Source organism: Spermophilus citellus, assembly GCF_964194105.1.
Source record: "Spermophilus citellus genome assembly, chromosome: 11".
In the NCBI taxonomy this organism is placed as follows: domain Eukaryota; kingdom Metazoa; phylum Chordata; class Mammalia; order Rodentia; family Sciuridae; genus Spermophilus; species Spermophilus citellus.
In genome coordinates this window covers 99,276,633-99,291,534 of record NC_138192.1, presented here as the reverse complement: position 1 = coordinate 99,291,534, position 14,902 = coordinate 99,276,633, and the positions used below count along the sequence as shown (strand labels likewise).

At 35.0% G+C, this 14,902-nt stretch overlaps 1 protein-coding gene across 4 annotated transcripts in view; it reads right to left on the bottom strand.

Annotated features, from left to right (window-relative positions):
* Positions 1–11,410: 11,410 nt before the first annotated feature.
* The window catches only part of PLCL1 (phospholipase C like 1 (inactive)), a 371,310-nt gene continuing 367,818 nt past the window's right edge, over positions 11,411–14,902 (bottom strand). For all 4 annotated transcript variants that reach the window (XM_081261524.1, XM_081261526.1, XM_081261525.1 and 1 more), the window contains one exon: positions 11,411–13,279. In XM_081261524.1, coding sequence (XP_081117650.1) covers positions 13,097–13,279 — 183 coding nt within the window. In that variant the 3' untranslated portion in view covers positions 11,411–13,096. The remainder of the gene's footprint in view (positions 13,280–14,902) is intronic.

Below are 14,902 nucleotides of genomic sequence, written 5' to 3'. Positions count from 1 at the left end.
AGGGAAGGTCTTTCTGAAAAGATGGTATTTGAGGTCAGAATGACACAAAGAAACCAGCCACTGGAAAGTGACCTGGCACAGAAGCAGAAATAAGCATGGTGGGTTTGAGGTTAGACTGAGAGTGGCAGAGGGGCCAGCAAAAAATATGGACCCCAAGTGGGGACCAGGAATTGTGCTTCATAAGGGTCCTGTCTCGGAATTTTGATTTTAAGTTAAATCAGAGGCTGTTTGATGATTTTAAGTAGAAACATGATACAATATTATACACACATATATAAGTAGACAGAGATATACATTTATATACATATATATTTTTCATTCATTTTGACTACTATGGAAAAAATAGGAAAAGAACATATTTAGTTGGAAGTTATTTTAGTAATCTTGGCAAGCTAATGGGGGATGTTAGGTAATAGAGTTAGAGATGGAAAGAGGTAGGAAGATTGTAGATATATTTGGGAGGAGACGTTAACAGAAGCTGATTATAGAGGGGATATGGGAGAGTGTATATATGTGAGGGTGTGAGAGAGAGAGATGTGTGTGTGTGGGTGGGTGGAGATGACCTCCTGAAATTTTGACTTCAGCTTCTGGGGAAATGAAATGCTTAAGTTTAGTAGGAAGGAAAGATTAGGGAAAGAACAGGTGGTGAGAGAGATAAGGGGGTTGAGAAATGAACGCTTTCTTACATAATTTCACTTTAAACTTCTACTAGTGATAATGGTGCAGAATACCACAGGCGTATGTAAGATCTAAGAAAAAAAAAAGCATTATTTTGTAACTTGCAACAAAGAGGTATTGCCATATTATGATTCCTTGCACATACTTTAAGGAAAGAACACAATCTATTCATCACTGACTGAAAAATGAGAGCATAATCCATAAAGCTTTTCTATCTGTGGAGTATACTTTTCATGATTATTTAGAAACTGTTTGTGGAAAGAATTAATGAATGAATATTTTCTTACTCTGGGATTTATTATAAGTCTCAGAGGTGTCAAAATGTTCTCTACCAAAAGTTCTGGTAAAATGTGACACTATTAACAAATGAGCAAACATAGAACCCAATTTTAATAGCATTTTCTCCTACAATTTGACTTTTAAAATAACAGAATTAAAACTTCTTAAATTGGGCTGGGGATGTGGCTCAAGTGGTAGCGCAATCACCTGGCATGCGTGCGGCCGGGGTTTGATCCTCAGCACCACATACAAACAAAGATGTTGTGTCTGCCAAAAAATAAATATTAAAAAAAAATTCTCTCCCCCCCCCCTCTCTCTCTCTCCTCTCTCTCTCTTTAAAAAAACTTCTTAAATTGTCATGTTGAATGCCTCCTTACAACTAAATTTGAATCAATGACACAGAAAAATTAATGGATTATAAGGAAATCCACTGTGATATTTTGATCAAAGGAAGAAAGGAAAGGAAAACCTTCTGATTTGGTGATTGTTAAACATACACAGCTTGGTCTACCGTGGGACATGTGGTACATACAACAGGCTCAAAAATTTGTTGTTCCTAAGTAAACAAGAGAATTAACCAGTTAAAATCTAGAGGTAAGAATGGCACAAGGGAGTCAAAATCCAACAAGTAGGGCACAAGGGTAGCAGGAGCTGTGAATTAGTGGAGAAACCAACTCAGGGGCAGCAGCAGAAGATTTCCATGAAAAGGGAGAAGAAATTCATGGATCTTTCACCATGTGTCTTGCCATTGCTCTGCCAAAAGGTTTTATAAAGGCCTTAAAAGGCACTAACCACTGAAACTTGACCCAAATATCATGACAGGGAGATTAAATTATTGCAAACCTAGTCTATTACGCAGGCCTCCTTATCTAAGTGCTATTATTTATATACTTTCTGGCTATGTCTGGCAGGATTGTATTTTATGAAATAAAATTCAGAATACATGGTGTCTCAAATGTGGATACACTGCTGAAGGACACTGCAGAAACTAAAATGGGTACTCTTCAGCTTTCAAGGTCAAATGACTTACACTGAATGTGCTGACTGGTGGAAGCTGCAACTTCTAAGTAAAACAGATAAAGAGAACTTTAAGAATATAGGACATTAATATTAGCTACTGAGCAAAATTCCTCATCAATGAACAGTTACAATGCCCTTGAGATTTTATATGAATAACGTTCTTTTCCTCAGCTGTGTCTCATTATTTTCTTTAGAGATAAGAGGTGCTGTACAAAATTATTTTGAAAGCTATTGTTATCCTTTCCTATGTCAGTGTTTTGTTTTACTCATCAAGTAATTGTGAATTCCTTTTGGAGAAATTTGTGGTTATATAAATAAAAGAAAGATAAAAAGGACTTTTCACAATGTGCCAGAAATTGTATGTTTGTTTGTTCTAGTAATTCTAAACTCTAAACATTTATATGATTTATTTTATGAAGAAATTTTACATAAGAGATAACAATAGTTGTGTGGCACATTTGAAAATTGTTAAATACAGACACAGAAAGTCAGTACAGCAGCATCAAATCTACCAAACACTAGACAACAAAATGTCAAACTACCTTTCTCCCTCTCTTCTCTCTCTCTCTATAGATATGGATATATATATATACACACACACACACACACACACACACACATATATATACACATATGTATATATATATTCATATTCATAGGTATTCCTGTTATAAATGTATATTTCAATATATATTTCTATATACATGTATATTCCAATATATATAATATTTATATTTTTCCCAGAGACTGTGGAAATTTAAAGAATTTAGAAATAATTTAGAGCCTAGAAGTCCATTTGTGCCTAATGCTACCCAGATGCTAGTAACATGTTCACTGTAATAAAAATACTTAGGAAAGCATCCAAAACCTTACCATTGAATCTTTAAAACTTCCTGGAGTTTTAAGCTTAAACCAACTGTGACCTGAACATATTTTGAATGACTTTCCATTTGGGTTTTCTTTATCTTGTTGACAAGATACTGGTAAAATTAATTCATGTGGAGAAATAAAAGCCCACAAAATTCAGAGCCAGTAGGTGTAACTCCTAGGACCTACTAGGCAAAGAAATATGACTTGGTTTACCCAATGGTCAAATGAGGATTATGAAACCTGTCGTAAAACATAAGAATGTTGCAAAACAAAACACTACATCACTTAGTAGGAATGAAATTAATTTTAAAAAACATAAAGTCATTCCCTTTTATTAACACAGTTGTCTCTTTATTAGGAATTGGAACACTTGAGACTTTTCTACTTCTCAACTCCTTACCCATAAAATAATAAGATCACAAAATAAGTAACAAGAGACTATGCAGCTTAAGACTAAAGATTTACTTCTTCTCTTAAATCTTAAATAAGCTTTAGCAACATCCAAGGTGGAAGTAAAGTAATCTCATAAGGATAAGCACATGCTATTTCTTAAAAATCAGATTTGGATAAAACATTACACAAGTAATCAGAAAAGAAAATCAGAATGAATGTCATGGAAATATTTTGTAAAAGAAAGGAAGAAACTATAATTTATAAAACCTATATAATATATGAATACTGAGGATCACAACACTAATAGAAGGTCATGCTTCTAAATATTTAAAGCTTTGAGAGAGTGTCTATTTTATATTCAGTAAAAATTAAAACCTTATTTCTATAAAAAAGAAATTCTACCTCTGTTATTATCATATGACCTTGAGAACATTGCTTAATTTATCAGTTGAAGACCAAAATTTTCAAAAGTGGCAACAGCAATGTTTCTAGTTTCACGTGCTCTTCAAGAAAAGCTATCACACCTTATCAACAGCCAAAGTCTATTGCACCCTTCTTCCTTGACACTGAAAGTACCTTTGTGGCTGCTTTAATATGTATAATGTGGTAAAAATTATGTAGTGTTTCTTACTAGGCTAGGTAGATCATAAAAGATGATGCAGCTTCTTCCCAGCTTGTATTCTCCAGGGACACTAATTCTTGAGACCTGATCACCATATTGTAAGGAAGGCCACATTATATACAAACACTATTCATAGGTCTCCCAGCTAAGGGCTCAGCCAACAACCAGCATCCAAATGAGCAGAAACAAGTCTGCAGGAAATTTCAGACCCTAGCCTTCAAATCATCCCACCTGGTGCCAAGTGGAGTATCCCTGTTGGAACCTACTTATATTGCAGATTTTTGAACAAACTAAATGGAGTTGAGGTTTGGGAGTGATTTGTTATATAACAATAGATAAAACAAGGATCAATTTTTATGATTGTTTCAAGAACTGAATGAATGCATACAAACATTCAGCATAGTAAATGTTAAATGTTCAAAATGTGATAAGGTATAGATCACAAGGGAAAAACAAAGGATTAGATGAGAAAAAGAAATGGTTTGAGGGGCTGGGGATGTAGCTCAGGTAGAGCACTTGTCTAGCACATGTGGGGCACTGGGTTCCATTCTCAGCACCACATAAAGATGAATTAATAAAGTGAAGTTATTGTGTCTATCTATAATTAAAACAATGGTTTGAAATGGAAAAAGTGACCAAATTTTTAAAGATAAAATTGGCAATGTATTAAGTATTTATTATAAATGAAAGGAATAAGAAATCTCCCATGATACAAAGGTAAGTGCAGAAAAGTAACATGATTATAGAAAAAGTGAGGGAAAGGGTCTGATGCTGTTGTTCCTGAAGAGTCTGGAACACTTACAACAAAAATAAATATGTCTCTAAACACACACAAAAGTACACTAGAAAAATACAAAAATGCTAAGGAAAAAAAAAGTCTAACTCTACAAATTCACCATTTCCCAGATAAAAAGAAAATTGAACTCTCTAAAGGTAAAATATGTTTGAACTCAGGGCCTGTCTGCATGTTAGGCAAGTGCTGTACCACTGAGTTACATCACCAACCAGAGAGATGAAGTCTTGAACATCAAGAAATAGAGAGACTTCAAGCATACAAGCTGGGGAAAGTTTTACTTATAAATGAAAAAAAGTAAAGCTGCCTCAAAATTATTACTAAGAGCACTACTATGTATCTTGCAAGCTTCACTGTGGAATAATTTTATAATATAAACTGTATGTAAAATACACAATTTGTTTTGACACATGTATGGCATAAGAAACTATCATCAAAACCAAGCTAATGAACATGAACATCACTGCCTGTTTTAGTCAGCCTTTTCACTGCTGTGACTTAAAGACCAGACCAGCACAACTATAGAGAAAGAAAGATTTATTTGAGGGCTTACGGTTTCAGAGGTCTCAGTCCATGGACAGTTGGCTCCACTCCTTGGGGCTCCAGATGAGGCAAGGCATCATGGCAGAAAAGTGTGGCAAAGGGAAACAACTCACATGGAGATCAGAAAGCAGAGAGAGAGACTCCACCCTCCAGATTCAAAATATATACTCCATAGCCACATCCCCAGTTAACCACTTCCTCCAGCCACCCCTCACCTGCCTCTAGTTACCACTCAGTTAATCCCATCAGGGATTACCTCACTGATTGGGTTAAGACTATCACAACCCAATCATTCCTCCTCTGAACATTCTTGTATTGTCTCACTTGTGTGCTTTTGGAGGACACCTCATATCAAAATCATAGCACCTCCCTTCGTGCCCTTGGGATGGAATCTTACCTTCCCTGTTCTGCACTGTTCCCAGGCAACCATTAGTTTGCTTTCTGTTTCTCTTTATTAGGGTGCACTTCCCAAACTTTATATTTTTGGACATACAGGATGTTCCTGGTTCCTTTTACGTGTTATAATTGTTTTCAGATTTGGCTGTTCATGTTTATCTAGTAAATTTGCCCATTTCATTGAAATTGTAGAAGGAATAGGCATAATATCCCCTTATTATACTTTGATAGTTTTAAAATCTCTCTTGATGTCCCTTTCTCATCCTTAATGTTAATAATTTGTGTCTTCTCTCTTTCGTTCATCTGACTGAATGTTCATTTATTTTTTTGATCTTTCTGACAAATGAACTTTTGGTTTTATTGATTTTCTCTATTGTTTTTCTGTTTCCTATTTCATTGGTTTCTGCTTTGTTCTTTATTCTATTTCAAATTTCTTTATTTTATTTTTTCTAGTTTCTTAAACAGAAACTAAGACTTTAGTTTAAGAAATTTCTTTTCTTCTGTTACATGTGTTAAATGCTTTATGTTTCTGCTAAATATGGCTTTAGCATAACCCCCAAGAACCTTGACATTTTGATACTTATGTTTGAAATATTAATTTCCTTCTTGATTTCTTCTTTAACTCATAATTTATTTAGACGTGAATTATTTCATCTTCAAATATTTGGAGATTTTCCAAATATCTTCCTATTATTGATCTCTAACTTAATTCCCTTGTGGTCAGAGAACATGCTTTGTGAAACTTTAATCCTTTCAAATATATTGAGACTTGCTTTATGAAACAGAATATGACCTATCTTGGTAACTGTTTTATTTGCACTTGAAAAAATAATATGCATTCTGATGTTGTTGTGTGTGTGTTCTCTAAATGTCCATTATGTCAAGGGGATGGATCATATTATTTAAATCTTCTATGTTCTTAATGATTTTCTGTCTAGGCTTCTTGTCAATTATTGAGAAAGGGATTTTGAAAATTCTGATTATAATTATGTATTTCTCCTGGCAATTCTATCATTTTTTGTTTTTGCTTCATGTGTTTGAAGTTCTGATCTTTGCATCAATATTTAGAAATATCACATTTTCTTGATGAACTGACCCCTTTGTCATTTTGAAATGTTTCTTTGTCCCTGGTAATATTCATCACCCTTAAATCTACTTCGCTGATATTAATAATCACCACCAGCTTTCTTTGGATTTGTGCTGTTCTGATTTGTCTTTTCTTATTGTTTTTCATTTTTCTTTTAACCTATTTTGGCATCCTTGTATTTGGAGTGTGATTCCTGTATGTCATATATTCCCTATTTTTTTATTTGATCCAATCTGGAATATTCTGCCTTTATTTGTAGTATTTATACAATTTACACTTAATATGATTATTGATATTGTTGTTTTTTAAAACAATTATGTTGCTATTTGTTATTGTTTTCCCATCTGTTTCCCCCTCCCTCTCTCTGCCCATTTTTAAACTAATGGAATACATTCTTTTCTGATTCAATTTTACCTCTCTCATCCACTTGTTAGTAATCACTTTTTGCTTGCTGTTTCCATAGTAATATCTTGGGGTCTCCTACAACAGTGTACCTTCACGTGATGTTATACTCCTCCACACTTGGTATCAGAACTTTTCCTCCCTACCTGGTCCTATACTCTTCATGCATTTAAAAAAAAATTCTACTAAAACTTTCCACATTTCCTTGTTATATTATTTAAACAGTCAATTACCTTTTTAAGAAATGTAAGCAATACACTTTTTAATTTATTTGCCCCTATAGTGATCACCAGCCCTCTGGCATCATTTTCCTTCAGCCTGAAGGATTTCCTTTAATGTTTCCTGGTGCATGTTTACTGGTGATGAATTCAGATTTTGAAATTTTTTTGATAATTTTCATTTTGAAAGGTACTTTCACTGGGTATAGGTAGAGCTCTAGGTAGAGCTTCTCTTTCAGTACTTTAAATAAGTTGCTGCACTGTCATCTCAGTACATGGTTTATAATAAGAAATCCATTGGCTTTCTTATTTCTGCCAATGGATTTTCTATTCATAATGTCTTCACTTTTTTTAAGATTGTCTCATTATCATGCCTTTTGAAAATATAGACTATGATGTACCTTGTTTTCCTCATGCTTCTTGTCTTTGGGATTTTTAGAGACTCTTGGATATGTGGGTTTATAGTTTTTATAAAAAATGAGAATTTTTAGCCATTATTTTTTCAAATATTATCTTTCCCCCCTCTCCAATTTCACATATATTAACTTCTTGAAGTTATTTCACTGTTCACTGATGCACTATTCATTGTGTAAACTCTCTTTTATCTGTTTCCTTTCTTAATACTTTTATTGTGGTAAAATTTACAAACCAAAACATTCACCATTTTAAGGTGTACAATTTGATAGCTTTGAGTACCTTCACAAATTTGTAAAACTATCATTGTCATCTAATTCCAGAATATTTTCATCACCCCAAAAAGAAAACCCACACCCATTACCAGTCAGTACCCAGTCCCCCTCCTCCCAGGGATGACTCCCCAGTCACCAAGCTGCACAGCTGGCCTACTGGTCCCTGCAGCGATGGGCAGCAGAGCAGCAGAGAGGGGGAGCTGGGGTGCAGGCAGCCAGCAAAGGCCTGAGGCAGGGTGGGCCAGCACTGTAGGTGAGCCAAGGCGCACTGGCCTGCCCCACCATAGCGCTGCTGCTCCAGAACACTGCGATTCACTGACTTCAACCTCCAGCTTCCTAAGAAGCAAGGAGAAAATGGAAGGAAGGCAAACCTGAGTGGGATTCAGGGCTAACCAATAGCATTAGTACTTTTCCAAACCCTAATTAGCATGTGTTTGGACCAATAGCATGGACCCAAGTGATATAGAAATCCCTAGAATAGCAGATTCAGACAGCAACCTCTCCTGGGTCCCCTCTTGCTCTGTGGGAGTTCTCTTTCTGTGCATATGTGAATAATCCTACTCTAAGCTCACTCATCTTGTCTGTGGATTTCATTCTTCTAATTCCCAAGATAAGAACCCAGAAAGAAGAAGACATCAACTGTGAGCTGCTGAGGACTGCTGTAATACGGGAAGCATAGCCCACCATTAAGAGCTGCAATATTTTTTTGCTGCAGAGGCCCACAACCAGCACCTGTGGAGAATCTCGTCTTATCTGGCAGCAGAAGCAAAGAATCAGGTTTCGTCTAAAAACTTCAGTTTCACCAGTCCCTGGCAAACATTAGTCTACTTTCTGTCTATGGATTTGCCTGTTCTGGTTTTATACATTCATTATGTGGCCTCTGTGCCTGGCTTCCTTCACTAAGCGTGACGCTTCCAACGTTCATTCATGCTGTGGCATGACTCAGTACTTCGTTTATTTTTATTGTTGAATAATCTATTGTATGTATATTCAATTTTTGTGTATCTTTTTTCATCAGTCGATGGATATTTTGACTATTATGAATAATGTTGCTAGAACATTATACAAAATTTTGTGTGGACATGTATTTTCATTTCTTTTTGGTATAAATCCAGGAGTAGAATTGTTAGGTCATAGGGCAACTCTATGTTTAAACTTTTGAGGAAATGCCAAGGTGTTTTCCAGACTAGCTGCACAGTTTTACATTCCCAGTGACAGTATAGAATGACTTCAATTTCTTCACATCCTAACAGTTCTTATTAACCTTATGAAGTCATATCTCATTGTAGTTTTGATTTTTGTTTAAAGATGTTGAGCATCTTTCCATATGCTCATTTCTCATTTGCATGTCTTCTATGAAGAAAAACCTATTCAGATCTTTTGTCCATTTTTAAAAAGTGGGTTGTCTTTTTATTGAATTGTAATCATTTTTTATATATTATGGATCCTTGTCTCATATCCAACATATAATTTAGAAACATATTCTGTGTCATTTCACTTTCATGATTGTGACCTCTGGAGAACAAAAGTTAATTCTGATGATTTACATTTAATAACATATTAATATATCAAAACTTACCAGAGGTTAAAGATCAAGGAAACTAAGATTGTTTTTAAAAAATTAGTTGATTGGCAAAGATGAAAATTTTAAAAATTAAATCCATTATTAGTAAAGATTTGAGCACTCTTATAAATTCTTGGTAGGAATTTAAGTTGGGTGAGTTTTCCAGAGACTATTTGACAATATTTCTCAAAATCCCTAAAATTCTAGTGTCCATTGTTCCAATGATTCCACATCTAAAAATTCATCCTAAAGAATAACGTAAACACTTTATAAAAATGGATTTTATTGCTGCAGTATTCATATAATATGAAATTGGGAGAGAAAGTCTAGCAATAGGGGATTTACTAAGTATTTTATGGAAATCACATAATAAGACTAAGCACAATTATTATAAATGATGATTTGGATCCAGGATCACAACCTAATATATCCATTGGGTCCAGATGTAAATGGCCAGTGAAGAGTCACTTTAGCAAACTGGACAGCATGTGCCCCTGTTGGAGAGGCAGCTCCAATTAATTGATGTCAAGCAAGAGGAGTACATGTGATGTCAGGGGAAGGGAGAGTGTCTCAGGTTATCAAAATAGCCAATATTTTAAAAGAAACAAGAAATTGAATCTCAGAGAAAATTTCTTGATTTTCAGAAGTTGTCTATTGATTAAAAATTTTTGAAAAAGATTCAATGATCAAATAAAATACATCATTTATGGGCTACATTCAGTTCAATGAATGTAGGAGCTCCAATGTGTGTGTGTATAAAAAAGAGTTGTTTTTTTTTTAAAAAAAAAAGAGAACAAATTTAAACTCTAAAACAGCATCTGAAGGGATATAAATCAAAATATTAATAATGAGTAATTTTTTCTTTTTATATATGTCTGTTTCTCATTTTTGCTTTTATTCTGGTCACTAATATTTTCAGAGTGTGTATGTACACACACACACAAACACATCTTTGTTTTGTGATTATATTGGAGTTAATAGTATAAGTCTAAAATTTGGAGAATAAATTTAAAATAAAAATCACCAAATAAATACTCTTATACATGATATCAGACAGGCTTAAGTTTAAAATAATTTCTTTCATTTACTATCTCATTGGCTTCGGGCTTTCTCGCCTGTAAAATGTCCATGATAATACTTACCATCTCTGCCTGAAATCCCCTTGGCCATGTAAAAGAATGACTACATAAAGACAGAATTGATATATAACTCACAACTTTACTAGCATCACCCAAAGATAAGTGGACAGAAGGGCACTTAATCCTCAACAGTTCAAATCTAGAAAGGAGACAAACACTTGAATGTAATAATGTGGTAGAAGCATGGTAAGCAAAAGGCTTTGTTTTTCTTTTAACTTTTCTCTGTATAGACCAGACCCTCAGCTCCTCTCTCCAGATTCTAAAGCTCCTTTCTGCTCCACATTTCACTTCCTATTTTGCAGCAAGATTTAATGGAATAGAATGGGTACAGCCCATGGCTAGAAGTAGTGCCAGATGAGGGAGAGTACATATTGTGTTTTCAGGAATATTTAAGGAGATCCTAAGGGTGACTGGAGTTCTAGTTCAAAAGGAATAAAGTAGGGAAGCTACTTCTAAAGATTGGATTTGATCCCAAAGTAAATAAATGTATAAATATTGAGAGTTTTTGAGGCTTTGTCTTTCCCTACCCATTCATATCACCAGTAGAGGCATGGATCAGTCAAGTGGAATTCACAGAGGTGAAGAAGTCTGCAACTAACTAACTGATGGAAGGTGGGTTTTGTTTCTGTGTATTTTATCTCTTTTCATAAGGGACTCAGATACCTACATTTTTTATTCCTTCTACTGGAAAGTTAGTAAAATGGAATGTGAAGAAATTTATCTTCAATTGAATTTAGTCATCCCTTTCCCAAGTGCCCAGTTTTAAACTCACAGAATAATTTTATGATATCTGGTCACAGAAATAGCATATCCCTTGAGATATTTTCATATAATAAGCCATTTTCATCATCTTTCCTTTTTCAATTAATTTACAGCAAAAGAGAACAAGGAACAAGAAAAGGGCTTTTTTTTCATATCTTTACTGTCTCAGTAATGTGCAATGTGAACATAATAGTGTTAAGAAGAAGTCAGAAATAACACAATAGCTATAGAAGATGTTTACATTTGCAAAATTTCAACAATTATCTTCTCTAGATTCCCCCCAATTAGCATATTTGTTAATCAAATTAATTAAGAAGCTTTTCAAAATAAAAGCAATGTTTTAAATAAATATATTCTTTCATAACCATAGAACATTTAGTTCTGTCGGAGGTAATGAACATTACACTCAAGTACTTTATAAAGACATTAGGGTAAAAATGATGCAGATGGAATGATAAATGTACTCTAATTAGTTCTTTGCTTTTTCTCATTTTTGTATGTGTTAAAATTGTATTATAGGTGCTTTGGAATCAGTTCTTAAATCATAAAGATTCTGACACAGAATTGATATCAGCTCAATGTGGTAATATGGTATTGGTAGATGATGTCTTCAAATTTAAATTTAGTACCTATGTTAAATCCCATCAAAGCTAAAACTTCTTAGCTGCCATGTCTGTTATAGAAAATGAATGTTAGATGGCCAGTTTGGAAGCGAGTCCTTCCTAAAATCTTGAAATTCTTAACTGAATGTTAATAACACATCAAAATCCTATTACTAGAGCCTTCAGTGTATTTAAGAGTACCACACGGGTGGGTGCAAATTCACTTATGACCAGGTTTCCCACTGAAACTGTATAATTTATTAAACAACTACAAAGAAAACTTCCTAAAAATTGATTTTATTTAATAAATATTTTAAAGAGTTTGCTAACTAAAGAAATGACTTTCCTGATCTTTCCAGAAATTTTGAACATTTGCTTAATCTTTCATTTACTTTTATTTTGACTATGATTCCTAGGATTTTTTTTAATCTATATTTAATCTCTCAAAACATCTATGCTTTGATAAATTTGGTTTTCTTCAATAATAGACTATGCTAATATCTCTAAATTAAATGACAAGAGCAGAGAAGTAAAATTAAACACAGCATCAGGTTACAGTAAGTGCTTGTTAGAATTTCAGATGAACATATTTGTCCCAAAATGATGATAATGATAGAGGAATAACTTACTAAATGAATAATGCAACACAGAATCAATTTTACATTTTAACAGGATCTCTCTCTCTCTCTCTCTCTCTCTCTCTCTCTCTCTCTCTCTCTCACACACACACACACACACACACACACACACACACACACCCCTCTTCCTCTTTTTCCAAAGGTGTTCACATATGGGTCATGGGTGTGTATACACACTTCAGAATTTAAAACACTGTTACTGAAGGTTTCAACTGAGATAAATTAACTACATTAAAATACTGACAGTGTGAAAATAAATTGTTTATGTCCAATACTCCACAGAAGATTATCTCCTTGTGAACTTCTAAAAAAAAAAAAACGTAAATAAAGAAAACAAGAATACAAGTATGAGAAACCAGAGTCCTTGAGAAGGACGGGTGAGCATGTCAGTACTGCCAGGGTCACAGCTTCCCATTCTCCTCGCCACCGTCCTTCTCCTCTATTGCTTCCAGGCTGCGCTTGCCCTTGGCTTCAGCACTACTGCTGGGGGCTTTACTCAGTCCACAAGACAAGCATGCCAGCTGGATCTGCTTCATGTTTTCTATAGCTTCATTCTTGGCATTCTTCAACAGGTCTCCTTGTCCCTGCAAACAGGTAGAAATAGACACCAAAGAAGATAGTTAGGGGCCGGGCTCATCCTGAGTGGCATTGCTGTATATCCTGAGTGCTATTTCTAAATGATGAAATAGACCCAGACCTGAAAACTCTCCTTTCCAGAGTCTACTCAAGGGTCTTTGCTTGATTTATTAAAGGACTTCAATTCCAGGACCTTAACCTAAGCCTTCTCAATTGATTCTGTGATTGCTGGCAGTCCCTTGAGATTCCAATAGTGGGGAACCCCCTCGTTATGCATTGAGGACAGTTGATCCTTCCATCATGGTGTTCTGAGACTTTGAATATTGCTGCAATTTCTACCATCCAGACCTAGAATTCCTAAGCTCAGGAGGAATCAAGGAAAGATGTCTTTCCTTAAACAACTGAAAATTAAATCAGCCCTCGGTATATCAGAGCTTACAAAGCAGAGCATCTTCACTACAGTAAATTACACACCCTTACACTTGCTGAGCTGGTTGTTAATATATTGAGTTATCTTGTAATTTGCCTGCTGATAAATTATTAGTTACCCACATTCCTTCTGTGTTTTCCACCATCCAGAGGACAATGTTCCCATCTGGCTAATGGAGAAAAAGACTCTCCAGAGGCTCAACATGTCAATCAAAACAAAAAGTAAAAGAAGATTGCAGAGACACATTAGCTATCATTTACATCAGTGCCTGAGAAACATATTTTTCCCACAATTTTTATTTTTAAATTTCAGTTCATTGTTAAAATACAATCACTGTTACTGGCCCAGGGGCTGAAGGGGTGGGGAAAGGTGCAGGAGTAGGAACACATTTCTATAGTGTGTGGACAAAAGAATATGAAATAGCTTCCCACTCTCTCCCTTCCATTCTCACGACAATGCCTGCAAGTGTGACCATGAAATTGTGAAGGACAGTATGGGATTGCTGGAGCATTCTTCTACAAAGCAGTGGTTCAGAGAAAGGATAATTCACCTGTTATATGCACAGTACTCCATGATGCATTGCTATGCCTCTTTAATTGGATGAATACTTTTTCCTTAAATTGCATGAGGAAATGTGGGATTAGATATGCCTTGGAATATTTAATTCCCCAAAAATCTATATAGGCACATGGCAAATCTATCCTATGCAATGACAGCTAAACTCTTCTAATAGCCTTTAGCAATATGGGATGGGTAACTGGGCTTTGCCTAAGGTTTGTGTTAAATGAACTTCCCATTCATGGAATAGGATTTTAGAATTAAAATTGTATCCCTGGAGGATACAATTTAGCCTTCTCATTAAGGGAAATTAAGCTGAGCCTGGGGATGTTAAATGATTGGCTCAAGGTCACAGCTGGCTGATGACTGAGATGGACTAAAGTTCAGGTCTTTGGTCTCCAAGTTCAGGGTTCTTTCCACACACCAGGTGGATAATCTAAAGACGACAGACTGAGGACCATCAGGGAGAGATGTATTTTCTGAAATATTCACAAAACCAGCAGAGTTTCAGGAGTTTCTTGCTAAGAATATGGATAATGAACGAGTCCCTTATGGACACTGGAAAGTGAAGTCACATCCACCTAGGAAAATGCAATTCTTAAGTGATAATAATACATATAAATTGCTTACTCTGTGCAGAAAC